The 26,463-nt window shown below is 40.7% G+C and overlaps 1 protein-coding gene across 4 annotated transcripts; it reads left to right on the forward strand.

Moving 5' to 3' along the window:
* Positions 1–714: 714 nt before the first annotated feature.
* LOC119888340 (centrosome and spindle pole associated protein 1-like) lies at positions 715–20,012 on the forward strand. 4 transcript variants are annotated; one of them, XM_038698875.1, is made up of 28 exons: positions 715–836; positions 1,535–1,661; positions 1,955–2,027; positions 2,228–2,331; positions 3,103–3,159; positions 4,506–4,828; positions 4,942–5,042; positions 5,323–5,419; positions 6,724–6,781; positions 7,141–7,418; positions 8,043–8,161; positions 8,308–8,440; positions 8,805–8,916; positions 10,234–10,381; positions 10,492–10,668; positions 11,631–11,743; positions 12,033–12,182; positions 12,318–12,461; positions 13,669–13,782; positions 13,965–14,031; positions 14,279–14,405; positions 15,692–15,816; positions 15,941–16,069; positions 16,871–16,911; positions 18,349–18,409; positions 18,604–18,713; positions 18,858–19,014; positions 19,586–20,012. In XM_038698875.1, the coding sequence occupies exons 2-28, from the start codon at positions 1,563–1,565 to the stop codon at positions 19,762–19,764; spliced, it is 3,396 nt and encodes a 1,131-aa protein (XP_038554803.1). In that variant the 5' UTR covers positions 715–836; positions 1,535–1,562; the 3' UTR covers positions 19,765–20,012. The 4 variants fall into 4 exon arrangements, 3 of the variants coding, with proteins under 3 accessions (XP_038554803.1, XP_038554804.1, XP_038554806.1); XM_038698876.1 differs by having other exon boundaries at positions 10,492–10,620; XM_038698878.1 differs by lacking the exon at positions 1,535–1,661 and having other exon boundaries at positions 767–836.
* Positions 20,013–26,463: the final 6,451 nt, after the last annotated feature.

Below are 26,463 nucleotides of genomic sequence, written 5' to 3' on the forward strand. Positions count from 1 at the left end.
GGTTTTGAATTTCTTATCATGGACTTTGAAACTACAAGATTGACTAAAATTAAGTATTATACATGTAAAAGATTAACATTAGTCATTACAAAGATTGTGCGTTGATCCAGTGTGACATGTGTTCCACACACGGTGGGTTGAGTCTCAAGCGGGAGTGGGCGTGAGCATTGCAGCGTTACCACTCTGATGTCTTCACAGGACACCAAATGTGGCAAAACAAGCGATGCTGCACAGCTGAGCCGCGTTCTGTCAATGCAGAGAGAGTACGTCAGAAGACAGGAAGTGTAGCACTTTGCCTTCAAAACAAAGGGTTGTGCACAGCAAAGCGGGGGCACATAAAGGTCCAGCCACAGTCTATGGGTCCAGCACAGTAGTAAGCATGGGAATGGGATCATAGGGTCAGCTGCCATATGATAGTATCATCACGCAATATTTTGCCCTTGATAATGTCTACATATTTCACAACATTGATCTAAAATAATACATCACAATATCTGTGACCATGAAAAGTAAAATATAAAGGAAACAATACATTGTGAATTAACTTTAGATTTTGCTCAGATAAGTGAGGTAAAACAATGTACGTTGGTGCATAACGTCTGGGCCCTTTTACAACACAAGACACATCAAATGCTTCCAGCCTTGCACAATTGTATAACCAGCTGATACATGATGTAACAGGAAAACTGTTGCAGCCGCTGGTTTTATTTTGACTCCTGAAACCGGAAGTAGTGTAATATTGTCATGAACTTACAAGTGCAGTGATGTTTGGCTCAGACGAGACGCCGCCAACATTTCCAAGCTAACAAACGGTACCTTATCCTGGAAAGTCAATGGTAGGTTTTGTTTAATGCTAACAACATTAATACTGGTTGTTACCTTAGAGCGCTAACGCTAGCTGGGCGAGGAGCTAGTCACCAGCTAGGTTTAGCTTTCCTTTCATTCTTAATTTACTGGCTTTACTTTGGGTTTGTCTTGCCTTTAGTTAAAGCTAACAAGCTAAGCTAAGGTAAGCTATAGGTTACTTTAAACCAACTAAGCAACCATCATCGCATACAACGCGTGAAACGTCTTACTCATCATACTCATAATAACTGTATTGTTCTGATAGTGGCTAAGCCAATACGGTTAAGCGGGTTAACGCTATCTGTGAGGACTGTGATGCTATCGTGTTCATTGTGGTTGCCTGACAACGGGAAATTAAAGTGACAGTAACGTTACAACGCGTGCAATATAGGACCCGGAGTGCTGGAGTTGATATCAACCATTCCGTAATAGTATTTAAACATTAATTGATTTGGGTAACCTCAGCCTCTCTCGTGCATATATGTGTATTTTGTCAGCTGCATGAAAAACAAAATGTACCTGCACCCAAGACGGACTTTTCTTGGTTCATCAGCTAATCACAGATGATGCACCAGTAAAGTGAACTGCGAGGTTTCTCACAGTACAGAGCCGAAGACCTGTATACATTTGGCTCTATGCAGTAACGTTAGTGAAGAATATAAGCAAGCATGGCATTTTATGTCCTCAGTTGGGTTGTATAACTTTGCCAAAAGAAGATGGATGACGAGCTGGAGAACTTCATCAAGGAGCGGAAGGCGAGAGTAGCTGCAGATAAAGCCAGTTTAGAACAAGACCCTCCATACATGGAAATGAAGGTGTGCTGGAATGATTGTTATTGCCAATTATTCAATTCTGATTTAATTTATTTAACCCCCAAAGATAAAATACACAAATAACTAAGGCTTCACTTCATTTTCTGGGGACATAAGTGGAAACTTACAAACGTTTTGTAGTGTAACTGATGTATGGATTATTTGACCCCTTTTTAGTATTTGTTTGGAAATGTAAAGTTATAAGCAGGTCATTTGATAACGTATTTGCAGCAAGCCTAATGCCTTTGTATTGCAATCCTTTTTATGCACTGTATTCCTGTATTTTTGACTGACAGGCAAACTCACACAGGGCCTATGAATCTGCTGTTAAAGAGAACATTCCTCCCAAGTCTATAGCACAGGGGAGAGGTACGTGACCTCACTTCCCTCCTTTTTTTGTGTGATTATTTTCATAAAATAAGTAAGTACCTATGTGTATCATTAATAGTAACCCATGCAATGTTAGCAATGTTTGTGGGGGTAGACGTTGTTTCAAGTGGCAGTTGTTGCTTTGGAATGAAACTCTTCACCTGGTGTCTCTATTAAACATTGATGGATGTGTTTGGCAGAGGAGAGTTGCGGTGTGGCTCTACCCCTGGGTGTAGAGTATGAGAGGAAGAAACAGAGGTTGCAGCATGAGCTCCGTATGGACTACAGGCGCTACATGGCTCAGGTGACTGATACAGACTTACCTGTTTATTTGTGTTCGGCCTTAGCTCACAAGCCTGAAGATCAGTTTAAGATTTGTTCTAGACCTGCCAGTATTTTATTATAGTTTATTTAGTATAGTATTAAAGTAGATATTGCTGCTCCAGGGGTCTGCTGAAAACCGTAAGGAGAGCTTTGTGTGTGGTATTCGCAGTCCATTTCTGAAACATTGACAAAAGCTTTGTTCCAGGACTGGATCCACTGAAGTCAACATTGTTAAACTGAATATGTTGCATGTGGCAACAGTGCTGGTCCCATTTCCACTTCCAAATGTGGTCATGAAATGCAGCAGCCGTTTGTCAGTATTTCAGTCCTGGTTGATTGTTGAATCCTTTGTAGCTCTCAGTATCATATGATCCAAATAGTGTTCAGGTATCCTCAGCAACATGTAAACTTTTGGAAATATCACATGACCAAGTTATGTTTACCAGGCATTTGGCTTTGAGTGGGTATATGCAGTATACTGCAGTAAAGCTACTGCATAATGTAATTATTAAGGAAATCTAGTGTGAACTCCACTCCACAATTTGCACTCTATACCTAGTTATTGTTTACACTAAAATTATACAGGTGGGTACATTGTGGCTCTAGTTTTTGCCTCAGCTGTCAGCTTTTTTCAGCTTTACATTTTAGCTTTAGTTTGGTCCTTAGGTTAACACTGCTTTTTTTTGTGGAGAATGTGTTGTAGGAAGAGTAAAAGTCACAATGTTGGTAACAGTAACATTTTATGTTACAGAAAAAACACTTTGACCCTGGAACATTAATCCACCTCGATAACAAGAGGTCTGTCAAGGTAAATGTCTCTTTAATGACCTCGTGATGTCAGTTGATTTGAAAAAATTATGTCTTTGACTGTTGCTGGCATAACAAATTTAACTGTGTTACTAGCCAGCTTTTAATGAAAGAAAATAACACCTGCTTATTACTGGATGCCAGACAAAATCTATGGTAAAGCAGACTAACTCGAAAGGAATAAGTGGCACAGAAACCTGTCACACAGAAAGTGTCACATAGTGAAAAGCAGTTATGTCGCAAGCAGTGAAGTTGAAATTGTTAGTTAAAAGGATTGCATAAGTAAATGGTTAAAATAAATATCTAAAACAATAGTTATGTAAAAGTAATGGATGAGCACATGAAACATCTAGCTAAAAGTAAAGGATAAATACCTGAAACAGTTAGCTAAACTTGAAACCGCTAACTAAAAGTAATGGATAAACACTTGAAACCGCTAACTAAAAGTAATGGATAAACACTTGAAACCGCTAACTAAAAGTAATGGATGAAACAGCTAGTTAAAATTATGGATAAACACTTGAAACAGTTAGCTAAACTTGAAAACGCTAACTAAAAGTAATGGATAAACACTTGAAACCGCTAACTAAAAGTAATGGATAAACACTTGAAACCGCTAGCTAAAAGTAAACAGTTAGCTAAACTTGAAACCGCTAACTAAAAGTAATGGATGAAACAGCTAGTTAAAAGTTATGGATAAACACTTGAAACAGTTAGCTAAAGGTTATGGATAAACACTTGAAACAGTTAGCTAAAGGTTATGGATAAACACTTGAAACCGCTAACTAAAAAGTAATGGATAAACACTTGAAACCGCTAGCTAAAAGTAAACAGTTAGCTAAACTTGAAACCACTAACTAAAAGTAATGGATGAAACAGCTAGTTAAAAGTTATGGATAAACAATTGAAACCGCTAACTAAAAGTAATGGATAAACACTTGAAACCGCTAACTAAAAGTAATGGATAAACACTTGAAACCGCTAACTAAAAGTAATGGATAAACACTTGAAACCGCTAACTAAAAGTAAACACTTGAAACAGTTAACCAAAAGTAATAACAAAATGGTGGATATTGCTAAAAGGAATGGGGGGGGGGGGGGGAATCTACTTTTATATATATATTTTTTTATGTTAGATAATATCTGTTTAAATCAATAACATTACAGATAGTGTTGACAAAGGGGTACTGGAGTTCATCCGACATTACTGTCTGGTTAATGTCTGACCAAAAAAGGTTGGGAACCACATCGAACAAAGCTCTAAACTTGACATCTATGCTGAAAATGGTTGATGTGGATGTGATGATAGCTTCACACCCTGTTTTTTACAATCATGTTTCATTTTAGCAAGACCTGCTTGAAGACCAGGCAGGTGTTCTTCCCAAACAGCGACCTCCGTCGCGCAGGGATGCAGCTACTCTAACAGAGGACAGTAGGGGATTTCACAGGGCGTTGCGTCTCGCTGAGGTTAAGACCCTCTGCTCTGAAGAGGACGAGGAGCAGTTGTCAGCACTTTCTAGGTATCATGACAGGCTGGGGAAGCCAATTGACCAGGAGTCAGAGGAGGAAGATTTCAAGGAGGAGCTGGAGCTGATGGAAGGCCGAAGGCGCAGGCATACGGGGGTTGGGCCCAGTTATGAGAAGTGGCGACCCAATAAGAGTGATGGCAGGTACCTGGGGAAAATTGTCCTGTGTATTTTTTATTTATGTTTAAAAACATGTTGACTTGTTTGTCCTTATTCATTCTTTTCTTTCAATCTGTTTGCTTTTTGGCTTTTCCCAGGGAGAAGAGGGAGAATCCAGATGGTGCTGCCAGAGAAGGCAGAAGACCAAAAGCACTGAACAAAAATGAGGATGCAGAGTTTGCCACTGGCCTTATAATAGGTTAAAGGACGTTTTGCATTTTGCACCTGAAAAGTCTGTTTTTAAATAACAAAGGTCCAACATTAAATGAACATTTCCTAATAAGAAATGACTGCACAAAATTTGTTTTAAATATGTGTGGTAACCTCTGAAAAGGATGGATCCTTTCAATGTTGTTGGTAAAGACAAAATAATAATTAAAGAATTCTGAAATGATAGATTATCAAACCCTTTAAATGGCATGAAAAGTTCAAAGGACTAAAACTAAATATGCTAAAAAGAAAAGGTGGTCTCTTTTCAGGAGTAGCTGACACAGAAGATGCCTTACAGAGGAGGAAGATGCGCTACAGACAGGAGCTGCAGGAGCAGATAGCAGAACAGCATAGGAACAAGAAAAGGTACAATGTCAGTGATTCATGTCTTTTTCAGAACAATGTAATGCCTGAAATAATAACATTTTAGGCAGGTACATTAAAACAGACTTGCAATTGCTGCCACAATAGAGAAGCTTTAACGTTCTATTACTACAACCGCAACAGAATGTATGATAAGCCTTTGTACAACTGAATGCACATTAAAATATATGGACAGCTACCATTATGGCAACACTGAAAGGGAGATTAAGTGATTAAGTAGAAGATTCTGGATATTTGAACTCAGTTGCCAAACAAATACTACTTTCTTCATTTTCTATTTACCGTTCCAGAGTTGCGTAGGGAAACCAAATGTTTTTCAGAGCACACAAACAGAAAAACTGTGAGGAAATATTGGCTGAATGTAATGTAGTGTATAACAATCACTATTGTGTTTGTGCAGTAACGCGTTACTGTAATATTATTGCTTTTCTCAGTAGCGTAACTAATTACTTTTCCAAAACAGTAATATTATTACAGTTGCTAATCCAAGTAACGCTGCGTTACTGAAAGCACCATCCTTGACGTGAATGCGCGACTGTACGGCAGCTCAGCGGCACCAGATCTTATGTTGTTCAAGTCAGCTGATAGAAAAGGAAGAATGGAGAACGAGGGAGAGAGGCGTTCTTTCCACAGCTGTAAGTAGCTGCTGCTATTACTGTGTCACAGATGCAGAGAACATTGTTGTCATTTGTAAATTTTGTGTGACCAGCAAAAAGCTTTTAACCGTAAACCATTCTACACTTATTGAAGCATCTGCTGAAGCAGCATAGCGACGCGATACAGAAAGAAACTCCTGCAGCTACTGCCACTGATGCTTGGATTCGTCAGGAGAGAGTGGCGTTAAGTAACGTTGTATCTTTTGCAAAAATACTGAATGCGCAGAAAAACAGTAGTTCAAAAGTCAGTATTTACTTGTTTTATTTTAGCCGGTGGCATTAAGAAACGATTTTATAAAAAAACCACTGCTTGCTGCTGTTTTGAATATCATTTAAAAAGTCAGGAGAGACTGCTTTGGTTGGTAGTGAAAGTATATTGTAACCTAGAGAGTAACATAACTAGTTACTTTTTATCACCCAGTAATAAGTAAAGTAATATTATTACTTTTTTATGGAGTACTAACTAACTAGTAATATATTACAATTTCTGAGTAACTTGCCCAACACTGCTTTTGTGTAATGGGTCTTGTGTGATAAACCCTGAACCTACACTTTCACACTTGTTGACAGTCCCTGTGGATGAGTGTCATTAAATGCTCAGCAACGTGTGTGTGTGTGTCCTTGTTGCAGGGAGAAAGATTTGGAGCTGAAAGTTGCTGCGACGGGTGCAAATGATCCTGAGAAACAGGTCAGGTGGCAAACTCTTACCAGTGGGTGGATGCGAATTCCCAACTTCACAGACCTTTTGAGTATTTTACCCTACAGCCACATTTGTAGAACATCATCTTTGAATGATTGGTGTGTCTAATATTTCTTTTCATAGCAAACTCTGCAAGTTTAATTCTTTTTCTTTTTTCTCTCCTTTAAATCACCAAGATGAGGTCAAAGGCCAGAGTGCCCTGCCAAAATTAATATAACTGTAAAATGCTTGTGCAGAAAATAAAAAAATGAAATTAGAGTTAAGGGGAGACATCAAAGGGATTTTCTTTATATAGCGTTTACAGTATATTTGTTTATCTTTCAATTTTGTCTCTGTCCACAAATCAGCCGGACCGAATCAGACAATTTGGACTGGGCAGGAGAAAAGATCATTGGGCTTTGGAGCCTTCAGCAACAGGAGAAAGTGAAAAATCATCTAGGCGTCTACCTAATAATGCCAACACAGGTGTTCGAGGCAAAGAGATTCCTCCTCCTGAGCAGCCCCATGTGGCCTTCCAGTCCCCAATGCTGGAGTACAGCTCTGCCCTGGGCCTGGCAGGAGGAGGCCTGTCTCCCACCAGCCAGCCTGCTGCCCTCTCCTTCCCCAGAGCCATGGACACTCCCAGGTATCCATTGAACGTAAACCATTTACTGTATATAATTCAGGATTTCCATCATGCTTTATACGTGTCCTCACTGTGGTACTACCGTGTGCAGTTTAATTTGGTATAAACCCTCATTTAGCAGCTAGATAACAGAAGAACTGGTATATCTGTTTAAAGTGCAGCCAAACAAACTCACAAGGTTTTTGATAAAAAAAATAAATAAATAAAATAAAGATTTTTTTCTTTGTACAGTGCAAGCAGTCGCCTGCTGCTCCGTCTTGTTCCAGTACTCTCTGCAATGTTTTCTAAACTGATTCACCAAAAATGACACTCTTGTTTTTGCAGACTCATTGCTGATGAACAATAATGCTTAGCTCGGTGACAAATGTTTGGGGTGTTTCCTGTGACTGTTTGACAATAAAGCAAGTCATTTGACAAAAATGAACTTCAGTATAAAGTAACTTTAAACTAAAAATTATTGTAGCCTCGCTGGTTAACCTCCTACTCTGTAGTTCTTATTATAATACATAATATAGAACACTTTAATTTCAAATACAGCCAGTATATAAAAATGTTTAATTTATAAATGAGACGCTGTGCTATATAACTTCATTGATTATTTGATATACTACTTTGTATCTCCAGAATGAACCTGTTCCTTCCTCCTCCTCCTTCAACTCTCAGTGAAGCCTACAGAAACCCTTATGGAGAGACTCATCACTACTACGGCTCCAGGAACCTGCTTGACCCAAACGCGGCCTACTGTACGCACCGGGCTCCTCCTGTTAAAACAACTTTCTTGTCTACCGTATTTGTCACACTTGTGAACATACTGGTAGTAGGCTATACACATATGCTACATTCAGCATTATCGTCACAATTCCAATGTGCGTTTCATTTGTCTGTCCAGATGGTCACTTGTCTCTTCCTGGTGCTGGCCCTCCTATGCCCTACTGGAACGTACCACCGGGTGGCGCTGCCCCCAGCCAGTACAGCCCTCACAGCCAGCACAGTGGAAGCAGTTTCCCTGAGCCTGCAAACCAGTAAATACCTCTTTTTAGTACTTTTTAAAATGAAGTAGCAGTAAATGTATCTGCTTTACCAGGACACAGACATCTTATCGTAATTTTGCGGGCCTTTCAACTTAACACTTAAACTAATTGTTTATGCATATGAGCAAAAATAAGATAATTGTGTAAACTTCCTTATAATTTATTTTCGCACCTGCTTGTGTTCCGATGGAGAAATAGGCTTTTATTGTCTCATTAAATTGGATAATTGACCAGCGACCGTAATAGAGTTTCTTGTGTCAAGTACGTTTGGATGTCATTTTAGCAGCCGAGAGGTGAAGTAAGACAAAAGTCATGCTCAGATCTGAACTGTGTGATTCTGCAACTCTCCTGGCAGGCCTAGCAATGAGGCTGCTACTGTGGACTCGCAAGTCAGCGCTTTCCCTTCAGAGAGTTCTAGATCACCCAGGGAGAAGATTCTGAGCTACAGGGAAGCTTTGAAACAACAGGTAGGTTAAATTAATTTTTTACTCTACATTGAAAATGACTTGTCTTTTCCAAGATTGGTTCAACAGATCCCCACTGAATTCATCACCCATTAGAACTATAAGGCATATGAGGGCTAATGGCTGTACTATAATTATCGGTATCGAATGAAGTGCTCTTTGGTATCGGTATCACTTTAAGGGTACTGGTTTTGGTACTGGTATTGTAAGGGATGGGTATCATTTCATCCACATATCCTTCTGACAGATATGTGGATGAAATGATAAACGAGTTTTTTTTGTTTGTTTTTTTAATCTAAATTGATTACTGCGCGAAAGCAGAGGGACCACCTTTTTTTCTGAAATGCAAGATATGATTTTTTTATGTCTTAACATTTCTGAGTGTTGTCTGTATTTAAAGTAAATTTAACTGTAGTCAACACATTCAGTGACTAAGCTTTGAACTGAAGTAAAGGATTTGTACATTCATTGGATACCTAAGTGCACACACAAATGGCTGTGTATGAACAGTATCACCTTGGCTCAGGTCCTGTTTGGTCGCAAATAACATTGTTAGGGAGAATGAAGTAAAGTGGCTGTAGGTAACTTTGAACTTTCACTGCATCCTAGTCTGTGATATGTTGGCAGGAAGTTTCCAGGAGAGGGAGCAGCGAGCTTTTCAACAAGGTAAAATTGATGTAGTTCAGTCTAAAAGATAGTTTAAGTTATACCCTCAGATCCTCATTAATTCCTTGATATTTGGCAGTAGAAGTGTTTGTGAGATCTCCCCCCTATTCAGGTGTCAACTCCAACACCCCCGTGCCACCTCAGTCCCACCCTAGTCTTTCATCTTTCTCCTCTAGTTGCTCTGTGACACTGAAGCTACATTAATCCTCCCAGCTTGCATTGTTCTTGTGCCACATGATGGCTGCAGGCTCTGTACCAGGTGGCTCATCGCTGATGTGCTTTGGTTGTTTGTCAGGCTGATGTCGGAACTTAGTTCTGGCTCTGTTATTCAAACAGAAACCCTGTTTTACCCTTGTGGGATACACACATACGCGTTGGAACTGATAGCTCATGAGTTGCACCTGCAATAAGTTCAACTAAAATGTGACTCATTACATTTCAAAATGCACCAATTGTTTTGCTATCCCAATAATACCATAGTACTAAAGTATTATAGGTTTGTGTGAAAGGTTGTGTTTTTATGTATATAGTCTTGGTTTTACACAGTGAGCCTCATGATACATTTTAGAGTAATATGGTTCAATAATAATAAATGTGATATATTTTGATGACAAAAGCTTATTTTGATGTAACCTACAAAATACTGTACTGTAGATTCAGGAGCAGCAAGAACGGAGGTGCCTGGAGAGGGAGGAGATGGAGCGTTACGAGGCCCAGCTGGAGGTGGAGATGAAGAACCACCAGCCCTGGGGTCGAGGTGGAGGAGGAGCCCCACTCAGAGATAGCACTGGAAATCTTATCGGTGTGTCCCAGAGTAATAGTGTCTGTTTTTTTAATACGTGTGTCCCCCCCTGCAAGATAATTACAGTTGCTCTCAGAATTGTAACTCTTAGCTCCTACTCTTGTCGCCAGCTGACCTCAACCAGATGCACAAGCTGAATGAGGAGGCCTACAGCAACCCAGAGCAGTGGCAGAAGAGGGCCACGGCTGCCATAACGGCCCGCCGGGCAGAGCTCCCTGACCCCAGCGAGAGGGTCTCTGGTACTGTAGCAGAGTGCAGTAGCCATGACAGTAGTGACAGGCTCTCTGGTACCGTAACCATTTTTCTTCTTAATGTATTGTAGCAGTGTTTTGCCATTAGAACATTTCTAGCATCACAGTAGATCAAACCTGCGGGAAAAAACAGGCACAAGTTGAGATCTCACTGAAAGTCACTGAGGAAAGTATGTAAAGCAACAGGTCTTATGGATGGAGCTTTGACAAAAGTAATATTGATTAAAAGGGTTGGGCGATGGAAATATACAGGAAAAAGACAAGTTCTCAACTTTTAGGCGACTTTATAAAACATACTGCTGATGGAGAAAATGGAGCAGATGGGGCGAGAGAGACAGAGAGAGGCGGGGCAAGCCGGGGTGTTTACCTGAGGTGTAGGTGTGTGTGAGTGTGTCAGAATGTGGGGAGAAGAGAATTCCGAGGCAGACTGTGCAAAGCATACTTAAAAACAATAATAAGAATGTTTGTGGTCATTAAAACCTGCTTTCACAGGGTGGTATAATGTGAAAGTTAGAGATTTTTTTTGCTTGGGGGGCGGGGGCTCTACAATCACAATGCCGGCTCAACGTCGTGATGTCTGTCAGCCATCGCCGATGAACGATGGCTGTGTCTATCAGCCCAACCCTATTGATTAAGGGGGAAAAATGTGATTAAACAGACAAAAACGTGAAAATAAGAGTGTTTTACTTTGTTTTACATACTTTCCACACAGCACTGTAGAGTACTAAGAAAACTGCACTGCTGACACAGATGCCTAGAGGTCATTCAGGTTAACATATAAAAACTTCATATTTGCTTCTCAACTGAGAAATGAAACTGCATAGAACATTATGTTTGCCATAAAATGCCAGTAAAGATTGGTGCTACGTCTTTTAGCATATTCATATTCTGGGCTACTGCTTTAGTGAGTTTCATCCGAGACTTGAAGGACAACGTATTCAGAATAGGATGTGTTTTGGTCCAGCTGACTTAAAACTTCATGTTTTCTTATTTTGCAGGTTTCAACCATGTCCAAAGCCCCCAGTTTGCCAGAGGCAATGTGTTTACTAGCCAGCCCACCCAACAACAACTCAATGAGCAGGACAAGTACAAAGCTTACCTCAAACAGCAGGTACCGTTATAAGCAGCTGGTGGTACCTCTACTGCCTGCGTTTTTGTTGTGGTAGGCTGTCTTGTTGAGCATCACTTTAGCTGGCGGACGATCATGTTTTGGATTTCTGTCCTCTAGGAATTTAGCTAGCTGCTAGAATAGTGCAAGTGAATTTGAGTTTATCAGCACAAGCAAGGAAAGTTTTTTTTATTATTTTTTATTTTTCATGCCATGCTAGAGATTTGCCTCAGCCCTCCAGCCTGCAAGTAAAAGTAATTTGGGGTAATGGTTTTATGTCATTTGTTTACAGATTGAGGAGAAAATGCGTAAAAAGACGGAGGAGAGGGAACGGACGAGACTGGAGGAGGAGAAAGAGGAGAAGAGGCTGCAGGAGCAGAGGGCTCGCATCCAGAGGGAGTATGAGGAAGAGCAAGAGAGGAAGAAACGGAAAGAAATGGAGGTGAGGAGCTAAAAAGACTCTTCAGTGGGCAGAATTTACACCTGTGTTTTATTAATTGTACTTGACTCTTTTTCTGCCCTCTTCCCCCCCCCGTACCGTATCGTTGCCTTGCTCTCTTTTCTCTCTGTCTCTCAGCAAAAGGCCAAGAATGAAGAGCTGATTCAGCTGGCTGAACAGAAAAGGATGGAAGCAGAGAGGAAGAAGAAGGAAGCGGAAGAGAAAGAGAACGCACTACTGAGGAGGCAGTATGAGAGGGAGAGACAGGCTCGGGTGGAGGAGGTTAGTTCACTGACGGCTTGACAACCTCATTTCAACAAACACCATCACACTGCAGTCTATGCAGTAAATAAAAATAAATATGTAATTGTTAGATATTTTACTATACAGTTTAAAATGATCATACAGTAATCTTAAAGTACTAGCTATGTAAGCTTAGTGAGCATGTACCTGCTAAGAAATGGAGCACTGTGTAGGGAGGCAACAAAGTCGAACTCTGTGGTCTGTGCTGCTGCTTTCTCTGCTATGGGCTTTCCATGTACACACATGGATGGGCAGGGTGGTGTTCTCCCTGCCTTATGGCTGGTCAGTTGTCTGTGTTAAAAGTTTGAAAACACTGGTAAGAAATAAAATGAAGCAGCCTGCCATTTTCATGCTTGTGTGAATCTGTTCATGCTGTCTCATTAGAATGCTGCTGCAGCTGGCACTGTAACGTTTTGCTTTGCTCTGCTTTTCACTGGCATTGTCAGCTTGTGGAAGAAGAAAAGGGGGGGGAAACGGCTTAAATGGGTGAAATCACTGATTTGTTAAGCAGACCAGCCAAGGAGCTCTCTTACTTACTGCCTCCTCCATCCAACCTGCGTTATTAGCTGAATACAGCTGCCGTTAAGGTCCAATTGCGCCAACAGGGCTGAATATACTGCAGAAAGTACAGACAATAGTAAGCAGTCGATCAACAACAGAACCGTGGCGTGTAAGGGCCCTTAAGTAAATAGTAATATTTCTTCTGCTTTATTGATCACCCAAAGAGGACATTCTCTGTTTAGGATGCAGGATCAGCCGGTGGCAGCAGAGCTGCTCCGCTTGAGCAGAACGAGAGTTGATTGTTTTTCTTAGGATAATTTGGCAGGTGTAGGCACCTGATCTAAGACAAAGGTTTTTATTCATTAACAAACAGTACCTAACCTTTTGTTCCCCCTTTATTGTTGAATATGTGCTAATTGGGTGAAATCACATTTTGTAGTAACTGGCAGTCCCCCTATTTAGCATTTATTTTAAGCAGTAGAAAAACATAAAAAAAATAATAAATTATAACTCGCTATAATGTAGTCAAAACATGCAGACTGTCTGGCAACATTTTCCTTGTTACCATCTGTATCTACTCTTAATATTCCCTTTTTGGCAGTCTTGAATTACACCAAAATACAGACGTCAAGTTAAACTGAATTTATCCATAGTCTTTGAAACGTTTACATTTGTGTGGTGTCAGGTCCGCAGGGAGCCCTCGCCTCCAATCCCCACTCTGCAGAACAGACGTGGGCTACACCAGTACACCCCCAGGCCCCCCACTGTTGACAGCCAGCATTCCATGGTCCCCCTCTCTGTGAGTCTTTCTCACACACACACACACACACACACACACACACACACACACACACACACACACACACACACACACACACACTTGACAAAATCTTTTCCCTGGATAAATATAGGTTAGTTAATGTGTTCTCTGCCCTTCTGGGTATCTCTGTTTCCATACCATTGTCACTTCCTGTCTTTCAGGAGCGCTCTTTGTCTGGTCTCCAGTCCCCTCCTGTCCCTGCTTGCAGGAATCAGCTGCGAGCTGCAGGTACAGTAAAATCTACCCAGTTAAAGATATCATTTCACTGGCAAGTTAAAATTGACTCCCCAGTTGTTTGCTGAATCTGCAGTGTCTAGTGTTTGGTTCAGGTTGTCTTTCATATATGTGATTATCTAGTGTTAGAAGTTTGAGAATTACTGAGAATTGGTATTTGTGGTGAAAACACAGTGTCAAAGTGTGTGTGTGTGTGTGTGTGTGTGTGTGTGTGTGTGTGTGTGTGTGTGTGTGTTTTCAGGTGACCAGCGCAACGTGTTTAATGAGCTGTCAGTGTTGCGTCGACAGCTTCGCAGTGAACAGAAACGGCTGGAGGGTCGTCTGCAGCAGGGCGACTGGGACGAATCAGACTCTCCTCTGAGTGACAGGTCAGCCCCGAGGCAGCTGGTATATTTATCACAAAGTGCAGCATTTGGAGCACAGATTTATACATGCGTAGGTTCCTTAACTTTAGTGCTGACACTTAACATTCAACTACAAATAGGATATATATATGTTGAGCATTACACAGGTATTTTATGTAATGTTTGAGGTACTTATACCTTAGGAGTTCTGCAGTTGTGTTATGTGGAAAGATAGTGGAGTAGCTCACTAATTTGAAAAATGAGGAATTACAATTTGGATAAGGAATGTTATCCTCATTGAGTCAGCAGGAACACCTGAACACCACATGTTGAAAGTGTACGTAAAGTAGTCAGCAAGCGAGCAGAGAAGTGACGACTGCTTAAAGTGATGGATAAATGGTTGTAATATATTAAAGTAAAGTAACGGATACAAAGTTTAATTAGCTAAAAGCTAGGGTGTAGGTTTGGTTTTAACTTTGGGAGAGACAATTTTTTTTTGTCACAGACAATATGCTTTGTATATACGAGCAACCCAGATTATTAAAATAAATAAGACTAAAATTGATAGTTAAACATTCTGACCTGAGATTCTGTAACTCTGTCCTCTCTGTCAGTCTGTCGATGACAACCACTGCAATTAAAAACGCCACCTTTTATTTTAAATTTATTTTTTAATCAGCTCCTGAGAGACTGCAGTTCACCTGTCTGTGGGCCTTTGCTACTCAGGCTGCTGCTGACAGGGTTCTCCTGACAAAAGTATGCTCAGCAGTAATATGTCACATACTAATCAGTTGGACACACTGTGGCTAATTTGCCTTTTTATATAATGTTCATCTTATAATGACCGATACAAATATGTAACTCAACTCCTGATCTGCTCTTGAAAAGGAGGTTTGTGATGGGGACAAATATCATACACGTATTTATTGTAAGCCATGATTTGTTGATTTGTAAGGATTCTGCCATATGAGTCACTGATATCTTTAAGTAAATACTGTAAAACTTAAATTAAAAGCCTAGTCCCAATTAGACACCTGTCCCTTTTACTGGCCTGGTGTGACTACATGTTTTAAAAAAATAAAGGCAGGTCTCAATTAGAGGCCTGGTCTTGCCTTTAAGAGGACCTCTTTGGATAGAGCAGCTCTTGGCGACCTTTGAAGTGGACATTAAGTCAGAATATCAGACCAGATATGTGTCCATTCCTCTATTATTTATTATTCAAAGCAAATAAAAGCCAGAGCTATTAATTGAAGTTATACATTATTTTTGTTTGTAATCGTGTGTGTGTGTTCTTGTGTTTACTCGTCCAGACATCGGGAGCGTCCCGTTGTGGACGTGTTTGATATGGCCAGGCTGCGGCTCCAGGCTCCGGTCCGAAGGCCGAACTCCAGGAACCTGCTGCGACTCCACGACTCCCTTCAGCTCAAATACACAGGTAATACACAGGTAATACACAGGTAATACACAGGTAATACACAGGTAATACACAGGTCTTCCAGCCTTCTGTTGTACTGCATGCCAACACTATTAGCTGTGACTGCTTTGTATTTGTGAGTCAGATTGTGAGTCCAGGCTGGGCTTCAGTGAGGTCCCTAAGCTGGAGGAAGTGGCTGTGACCAGCAGGAGGAGGCGGGACTACATGGATCCATATGACCAGTTCAGCAGCCAGAGGTCTACAGTCCAAGACGGTTAGTGCTCAATGCATGTTTTTTTTTAATTTTTTTGGAAGACCTATTAATCTCTTTGCAGAAGTTGTAAATTAGAGATGTATCTGTGCTAGAACAGTTTATTTTCATTCACTGATATTATACTAAGTTATATATGATTGATGATCCTCCTATGTGGCCCCATTTATACCTGATGTTGACAAGATCTGTGTCTGGATAATAAAATTAAATCCACAAGCTTTTGTATTTGCACACGGTATTAACACATTCTTGTTGTCTTGATTCTGCCCGCATTTTGATTGGATCTCGATATGCTAAAATATGTTTGGCGGGGCTGACACAACAAACGGTGGAGAGTCCCAAGTCCAGAGAAACAATGCCATGGGAAGGCATCGTTCATTTTTAATTACCTGTATGCATGCTATTTATTGCTACTACCTGTAGCTTTTGCAGTGCTAGCTTTGTATTTGTTTTTTAACCCTAACCCAACTGTTGGAAAGGGAAGGCAATTAGCACTAGCAAACATCTCCCTATGCTTCAGACTCCGGCCTGGAAGCTGAGCAGGACTGGACTGGGCGGAGTCATGTGACTAAACGCAGTTCTATCTGTTTTGTACATGAACACACACAGCGGGGAAAATATTACAGCATTATATAACCGAACAGACAAGGTTTAAATTACCTTTTTAAAATGTTTTAAAATGAATTTTTGAGCAGATCACATGTGATGCCAGTTGTAAATGGGGTCTATGGCTTTTGATATTTAAAAGTATTTCAGAGTAAAAAAAAAAAAAAAGAAAGAAATGTCCTCCTTATGTTGCAGATTATTTTGACCTGGCCCCACCACAGCAAAGTGATTATCTGGTGAGTTGGGGGTGAAAAAAAGCGCCTGTGCTTCAGCTACAATCATTCTCTTCCTGGGGCCCGTACTGCGAAGCAGGATTTGAGGTTAGCGAGGTAACTTCAGGGTTAACCCTGGGTTTTCAGTACCATGACGGTGGTTCACTCCTTACCAGGGTACATCGCCATGGTAACTTATGCTGAACGGCTAACCTTCTCCGGAGCAGCTTATGTTTGAGATGAGAGATCAGCGCTCTAAAAGCCTACCGACCAATCAATTGTCTTGGGATGGCGTCATCGCAGACTTTTGTCTACTTTTAGTTTTTGCTGTGGGTGATGCGGCAATGTGTAGCGATATTCCAAAGAGAGTGGCACAAAAGCCTTGTACTTGTTGACAGTTAGCCTACTTAATGCTTTGAAATACGTTTTAATAAAATAATAAATAATAAGTGTTTTATTTTTATTTGCTCCCAAGTCTGTTTCACACAGCCTGTCACAGCCTTTAGAAAAAGTTTTCATTTTATGTGTGGCTAAGTATTATGAGCATATATTGTGGTATTTAAGTTATTAAATTTTTTTTATTATAACTTTGGGTAGCTATAACTATTTATGTTACAGAGACTGGTCATGTAGCACCCCACCTTTTGTTATTTGGGTGCAGGTAATGTGGGTGAGTTTTCAGTAAATGTTGAGATACAGTTTTTGATCACTATTTAGCACTTTCTATGGCATGAATGGATTATTTAGTTTTGTGGCTTATAAAATTAATTAAGAACAATGTTTGTGTGTGAAATTAATCTGATGTTTGAAGTGACGAACTCTTGAAAGTGAGTTTAAATGTCGAAACGCTGACACACAGCTGCTGCAACATACACGCTGTAAGAATTCATCTAAGCAACACATTAATTTAATGGAACACACACGTGATTATAGTCAGTTCTACTCATGCCCTAAGGATGGGGCAGTGAGATTATAAGCCTATTAACTTACACATTCACACAATCTGCTGTTTTTTTTGCCAGCTGTCGTTCCTGCATGTGGCAACTGCAGCTGTGTTGCTTTTAGCCTGGATTGTGTTTGCCTTCTTCGTATTTCTCCATTATCATAGTTTGCTCCTTGCTTGTAAATTATGCCGCTCTGCTGCCAGTAGATTTGTCCATATTGTCATATGCTGCAAACACCGGCCCTTTCAGGTGAACGCACACATGGCTGGATTGGGTTGACTTAGTAGTTAACGAGCGTTTTAAGAGACTATGGTGGGTGGGCCTCGGACCCTCTCAGGGGATCCAGGGGCATGCCCCCCTGGAAGAAAATTGTGTACATTTTAAAGTTAAATGCATTAATTTGGTGCAAGATTAATAACTTGCTTTGTAGTACAGGCCCCATGTTTGTATTTACTGTAACAACTAACATGTAACTATTGGAGTGGAGTTTTAAAAAAAAAGTGTGTTTATGTTGCAGAGGAGTGCGATGGGGGGGTCAGCAAGAGGTTCTCTGCTGGAGTCAGAGAGTGCTTTCATCGGTAAGAACACCATGATACAGATATGTAATACTGTCGTCATTAGACTCAAGATGTGCAACATTTTCCACCTTGCATCATAAATTGTGCAGATAATTAAACCAAAAGGTCTTGGAGCTGCTAGAGGACATTCTGTCCTCTAGGTTTGTGTAGTTGACATGCCTTGGGCTAAATTTGCTTGTGTGTGGTGTGTTAAGACCCCCTAGGCGATGCCTTTCCAGCGCCGCGTACCCCAGAGCATGAGAAGACCCCTCTGCTGTCAGCCAGGGAGCGGAGGAGGCTGGCCAAACAGTCACAGCGCCCCCAGGTACCTGCTTTACACACCACACACACCTCACAGGTTTCTGACACGTTGTGTTTCAGCTTTAGTTTAAATAACAACCGTACGAGCTCAAAAGCTACAACTATGCTACTCACAAATTCTTCTTTTCACGTCCCCTGATCGGTTCAGGATCATGCTGCTTCCAGCCAGCCCTTTGGCCAACATGATGATGAAGTAACCCACACAGGGAACAGACTGCAGCGGGAAACAGAGCCCGGCGGTGAGGGGAGGAGCCGGGACAGGACAGGTCACCTGAGGGCTCTCAGTTGCCTTGGCAACACAGCTGGTACGACTTCAAAAAATAATTTCTGCAGGTTGTTATATTTTATGTAATTATTTCAGTTTCGTTTCAAAATGAATGCAAATATCAGCAAAGGTATTTTTCAGGAAGGAAGTTGACTATTTTTCATAGATGTCTAAATAATGGGTTTCCAAAGCCCAGGGGTCATCCCATTCAGACAGTATTCAAATAACCATGGAACCCATGTTGAGTCTAGTTGGATAAAGAATAACATTTCCATTTTTCTGCAGAAGATATTTAATCTGCAGCAGGTGAGATGAGACCGTTCTCATCTCAGGTCGTCCAATACTGACGCTTTCAGAAAAAGTGACAAAACGTAGTTATTTGAGAGACTCTCAAATGTCCTTTTTGTTGCTGCGACGTAGTAAACGGTGGCGTTTTATACGGACGCTGAAGGAAACCTTTAGCGTAAAATAATTACACTTTGTCACGCTGTCTGAAACCGTTGTTTCAGAGATGAGAACGCGTTGGAGAGATGCAAACAACTGGATTTTAAGACGAGTTGGGTATTTAAGTTTTGTATTTAACTTTCCGTCGCCCTGCCCCTGTTCATCAGGACCAGTGGATCTGTCTGACGACGACAACGACTCCTCCCCTCCCCGTTTTTTTCTTCACAATCTCAACCATCAAAGGGCTGTAGGAACTGTCGCCACGGATCGCTGGACACGACCGGGAACACTGGACACACTGAAACGTTTGGACCGACCGTCGAGGAGGGAGCAGTTGACGACGTAGGACCTCGGAGGCATGGAGGGGCCTTCCTCTTTTGACAGCTCGTCTGTCCTTGAATCAGAGGATCATGGATGGAAATGTCAATATGAATGTCTGAAAAATTATGCTTACGGGTATGTACTCGTTAAATCATTGTTTGCACCAGAGAACCTCTGTCCCAGAGAACTTGCAGGTTTTTGTTTTTATTTGACATTTGCTATTTTATTAATGACTAAATTATGTCTGAAATAAATTATATTTTAATTAAATGACTTGTGTAATTTGATTGTGTCCTTTTAACAAGGTTTCACAGCCTCAATCAGAAAACTCAATCAGATGTTCTCCAACACATTACTATGATGATATTTAAGATCTTACGCAGGACTCCATCTGCGTCTGACGGCCATTCGATAAATGATGAATCTCTAAAAATGAGCTCAATCTATTCAGGGAATTAAAAACCCAATGTTTACATTAAGATTAGTTCTTCCTCTTTCATTCACGTGTAACATGGCAGAAGTTTGACTTCACTATTACATGTACTCTATAAACTATAATAGTTAATATTAATGTGTTGTCATTTTTGTGAAAAACAATTTATTTCATTGCCAAGAGATGAGAAGAATGAATCTCTTGTCATCTGTTCAATATGAGCCAGTTAGCTTAGCAAAAATAGCCATCTAATTGTCAAATTAATCACTGTTGATTCACTAATATACTTATTTACTTTTGACTTACAATTTTTTAAGAAGCTAACTCGCCAGATTGTTTCAAACACAGAAATAAAAAGTTGACCCATATTCACAGGAGTGTGTTTAAATGTTGTTACAGATTAGACCTCTGTGCTCATGGCCATGAATCATCTGCTAACACTGCATTAAAGTCTGAGCCACGGAAGGTAGTATTCAGTCTGACTTTCTTTAAAGCAACAAGACGTTCCCATCCACACATAGCTGTCCTTTACACTGGGGATAGTGGGGACATGCCCCCACCGCTTTTTCAGAGCATTTGTTAAAATGTTCTGAAAAATAGCTCGCAACAAGAAATGTTAACAAATGAAATGCTATGAGAAAGTTTTTTGGCACAATAAGAAAACAGACAGTGGAATATATAGAAAAAAAACATATGTACAGTGAGGAAAATAAGTATTTGAACACCCTGCTATTTTGCAAGTTCTCCCACTTAGAAATCATGGAGGGGTCTGAAATTGTCATCGTAGGTGCATGTCCACTGTGAGAGACATAATCTAAAAAAAAAAAAATCCAGAAATCACAATGTATGTTTTTAACTATTTATTTGTATGATACAGCTGCAAATAAGTATTTGAACACCTGAGAAAATCAATGTTAATATTTGGTACAGTAGCCTTTGTTTGCAATTACAGAGGTCAAACGTTTCCTGTAGTTTTTCACCAGGTTTGCACACACTGCAGGAGGGATTTGGCCCACTCCTCCACACAGATCTTCTCTAGATCAGTCAGGTTTCTGGGCTGTCGCTGAGAAACTCGGAGTTTGAGCTCCCTCCAAAGATTCTCTATTGGGTTTAGGTCTGGAGACTGGCTAGGCCACGCCAGAACCTTGATATGCTTCTTACAGAGCCACTCCTTGGTAATCCTGGCTGTGTGCTTCGGGTCATTGTCATGTTGGAAGACCCAGCCTCGACCCATCTTCAATGCTCCAACTGAGGGAAGGAGGTTGTTCCCCAAAATCTCGCAATACATGGCCCCGGTCATCCTCTCCTTAATACAGTGCAGAAAAACACCCCCAAAGCATGATGCTACCACCCCCATGCTTCACAGTAGGGATGGTGTTCTTGGGATGGTACTCATCATTCTTCTTCCTCCAAACACTGTTAGTGGAATTATGACCAGAAAGTTCTATTTTGGTCTCATCTGACCACATGACTTTCTCCCATGACTCCTCTGGATCATCCAAATGGTCATTGGCAAACTGTAGACGGGCCTTGACATGTGCTGGTTTAAGCAGGGGAACCTTCCGTGCCATGCATGATTTCAAACCATGACTTCTTAGTGTATTACCAACAGTAACCTTGGAAACGGTGGTCCCAGCTCTTTTCAGGTCATTGACCAGCTCCTCCCGTGTAGTTCTGGGCTGATTTCTCACCTTTCTTTTGATCACTGAGACCCCACGAGGTGAGATCTTGCATGGAGCCCCAGTCCGAGGGAGATTGACAGTCATGTTTAGCTTCTTCCATTTTCTAATGATTGCTCCAACAGTGGACCTTTTTTCACCAAGCTGCTTGGCAATTTCCCAGTAGCCCTTTCCAGCCTTGTGGAGGTGTACAATTTTGTCTCTAGTGTCTTTGGACAGCTCTTTGGTCTTGGCCATGTTAGTAGTTGGATTCTTACTGATTGTATGGGGTGGACAGGTGTCTTTATGCAGCTAACGACCTCAAACAGGTGCATCTAATTTAGGATAATAAATGGAGTGGAGGTGGACATTTTGAAGGCAGACTAACAGGTCATTGAGAGTCAGAATTCTAGCTGATAGACAGGTGTTCAAATACTTATTTGCAGCTGTATCATACAAATAAATAGTTAAAAAAATCATACATTGTGATTTCTGGATTTTTTTTTTTAGATTATGTCTCTCACAGTGGACATGCACCTACGATGACAATTTCAGACCCCTCCATGATTTCTAAGTGGGAGAACTTGCAAAATAGCAGGGTGTTCAAATACTTATTTTCCTCACTGTATTGTCCAAAAAAATTACTTAAGCTAAAAAAAACAATTAACTGATTACTGCATTATATTCCATTATATTTATATTTTTATATTCTGAATTGTCACCTGCCACCTCAATTTTGTGTTCCTCTTTATATAAATAAAGACATTTATTGGTGCAGAAAATGTCTCTAGAATGCAGGGAATTAAGTGCTTAATGCTCAAAATCTTCTGAGGGAGGACCTTCACTCCCACCATTGTATTTCATCAATGAATATTTCTTTTAAATAGTATTAAAATATCTTTTAGTCTTGTTCTCGTGACCCCAATATTCTGCATCGTCACGTCTCAAGAGCTAAGAGTTTTGTCACAACGCTAATCTGAACCTTTAAATGTCCCCACCACTTTTCAACACAAAGTGACGCCCTTGCATCCGCCACTGCACAATGTAATATTTGCTTGATCGATAAGGAGTGATCTACTTTATTTTGCCTAGTTTCAGTCAATATACTGAGACTTGTTTCCAAAAGAAGAGGATTTCACTTGACTTCAGGGTGTGACCTGTTTTATCAATATAAAAATCAGCATGTTAGTAAAATCATTTTTAGGTCTTCTTGTGCTTGTGATGTTCTTTAGCCGAAAGCACTGTGTCTAAGCACAGCCTCACAGAGCTAACAGTATGGCTTAGCTCTCAGTCTTGTTGTTTGAGGTATTTCATTCACATGAGTTGAAAAGTATTTGGGGCTTCCTGCTGTTAAACAGCAAATGCTCTCATATTCCAGTCTCTAAGAAGTGGTTACATTATTCACTGTGGAGCAGCTCCGGGATTAGTCTGTTAAATCAAAGTTGAATAAAGTATTTTCTTTGCTGTTCGGTGAAAGTAAAGACTTATTGAAAGTAAGGTCTTAGAATTACTGCATGAAGATATGAGACACCATCTAAGGCCGGATGTTTCCTCTGTCTAGGGAGCCCGTCTTATACATCATCCATGAAACCTGAGCAAGTGAAAACTAGGAAATGAAAAGCTGCAGAGCCTGTGGTCTTTTGTTTATCATTTGTCTTACAGGTTTGATTTTTGGACAGTATTCTACATAAAGAGCTGTTAGCCATCAAATTCATCTCACTGGAGCAGAAACGCAGAGTAACAAGTAACTAGAGCAATGGCACAAATTCAAGGTGTGGATTTCCACCCGAATGAGAGAATGATCTGTCCACCAAATCCAATCCAAGATCTTTATTTAGACATTAACTAGCAAGTGTGTGATTACTACATGGTCATGTGACTGAGTCTGGATTTGATGCGGATATGGCACAGGCTGGAGTGTTTGCTGTGCTTAATGAGGCTTTAGGGCTTTGTAGTGGCTGAGCTAGTGGCTGAGAACAGTCCTCACTAGGAAGCAGGTCAGCGTATGAAGACTGCATTGTAAAATGTGAAAATACATGTATGACAGAAGGTTGGACACCATCGTTGTAGTGTCCCCGCAGACAGAATACCTGTCTTACGTGCATGCTAGAGTACACACAAACACACGTTTTCCCACCTCTGTCTACCAAGAGTTTCTCATGCTCCGACCATCATCTTCGTCCTTCTCAGTACCGCTCTGATCTATGTCTCATTCAAGCTCTCTCACTGGCTCACACTCTCTCTTTCCTGCCTGGATGAGCACTGTCGCCCGCTCGTGCACTTCCCCCTCTCTCTGTCTCTCCCTCTGTCTGTATGAGTGATGACCTTCTCCAGCATTGGATAGGAAGGAGGATAGAAGCCATCTAAACTCTGCTACGCCCCCATTACTCAACCAGACACCCCAGTGTCAATATACACACACACACACACACACTGCATCCCACTCAGCATTCTACTGACTCAGGAAGGCCACAGCAGCATAGCATGGTTAGCAACTTCATCCAAAAATTGATTGTCCAGGCAGAACCCCCTCAGCTGGGCGAATTTATTGCTCCAAACTCATTTTATGGTCTTTAACTTTCCAGCAGCCCAACCCAAAACACAAGAGGGGACCAGGAAGTCTTTTGCTGCACCTTCCCAGTCAGCGTGAAATAAACCACATGAATTTCCCATTGATAAGGAGTGGAAAACATGTTGCCACAGGTTTTAACATGTGGAGCACATGGGTCTCACATGAAGATTTGACATGGGAATATAATTCAAATATGTGAAACGTGCTTTGCAGTTTTCACATGAGAAACGTGGTTTTGGAACATTTTCAAGGTGTATTGTGTGAAACCCATGTAAACGTGTTTTCACACGTTAAATTCCATACGTGCAAAACTACAAACTATGTACATTTCAGTGCCGAGGACAAATGTCAGATCTGCACCAGTTTTACACATCAAGATCAGTGAATTAATCATAGGGAGACTGTAAAAACAGTTGTATATCTGCTGCACCAATTTTGACAATAAAGAAAAGTGTTCCTTGCAAGTCTGCGTACTTTATGGAAGAACAATGCTAAGTTGCTAAAGAACTTGCCCCCAGGTATCGTAATGGCAAGCTACCCTATTTTTCAGCCACTTGGGAGCAGCGGAACATGTTCACCAGCTAGTTGCCAACTTTTGTCTGTCTGCTGTTCAGTGCTGTGCAGGCAGTGTGTTTATCAGAGAAAAATAGCTGCCTGCTGTGGCCGGAAACAAGGCTGATGGGAGCGGTGATAGGGACCCAAAACAGTCAAGTTTTGTGCTGTAAAACCAAAACAACAAACTTAAAGACGTTAAAATGCCCAGTGGAGCTGATGGGGGATCATTCTCTGTGGGTTACTACGAGGGATGCCTTTCACATTACACATAGACTCTGATCCATTTTAATGTAAATTAGTGTAGCTTTAACATAGTGATCAAATGAGCTTTTAGATTCACAAACTGAACATTTAGAATCAACAGAAATCCATTAGCCTAGCATTTGCTGAATGAATTTATGGGTATGGACTTTAATTTCCCACTACTGTCTGCAGAAGCATTTCAATGTAGTCTCTTTTAGCCTATTATGCCTTATTTTATGTTTCAGTTCCTAATAAATGACTGTTAGCAGAAAAAGCCCTACATTAGTTCCTTACAGGCCACTATGCTGGCTGCATTTGATACTTCAGTGTTTTCTCAACATTAGATTAATTTTGTTCAAATTCCCTCTCCATTTACCTACTGAAGGCAATATTGCCCTCCATTGCCTCAGAGAAAAAAAAACACTGCTGTACTGTATTTATGTGTTTATGTGTGTTTATCAGTGAAGAGAAAACACTGCCTGTGTAAATGACTTCAGTGCTTGCCTTGGACAGCATGAAGAGGATCCCATTCATTTTGGTCAGCGTTATGAATCCTTGATAAGGCTAATGAACGCCATAGCTCACTTATGCTAATCAGTTTCTTGAATTAGCCTGCCACTGGAGTGGCCTATTAGTGGAGATCACAGCGTAATGGATGATATTACAGTTGCACTGCCCACTACAGTTTGTGTGTGAGTGTATGTGTGTGTGTATGAATGAGTTTGTGCACCTCAGTGTTTCCTTAATGTTTTAAGTGTCTTTGTGCATCTATATATGTGTGTGTTTCAGGGAATAGTGGTGCTAATGAAGCAAAAATAATGTCCAAAGTTCATAGAAGCTGGACCCAGAACATAATTAAAAGGATATAATATTTTTCTATGTCACTGATTAGGTTTTTTATTTTTATTTTAGGATGGTGTTTGTTGGGAGGCCACTGGAAATGAGTAATAGTATTATCTCACCACTGGATGGCAGTAGTGTATTACCTGAAGTGCCATTATTTAAAAGTCTCTCTCCAAACAATGAACTTCAGACTGTGAAATAACATATTCACGCGCATGAGGCAGACTGGGCTCGTTTCAGTAGCCACAGTGAGTATGATTAAAAGGAAGTGAAAGAATATATTTAAATGTATTCAGATTGAGACTGTGATCTCTGCTCGCAGTGTATCACCCTCAGCATCTCCTTCAACATTTCCAAAACTCACTTCTGCTTTGTTTCTCCGCCTCTCCTCTCCCACTTTTTCCTTCCCCTCCTCTTCTC

Source organism: Micropterus salmoides, unplaced genomic scaffold (assembly GCF_014851395.1).
Source record: "Micropterus salmoides isolate LMB-PRFRI ecotype aquatic unplaced genomic scaffold, ASM1485139v1 Ms_hic_scaffold_5, whole genome shotgun sequence".
Classification (NCBI taxonomy): Eukaryota; Metazoa; Chordata; class Actinopteri; order Centrarchiformes; family Centrarchidae; genus Micropterus; species Micropterus salmoides.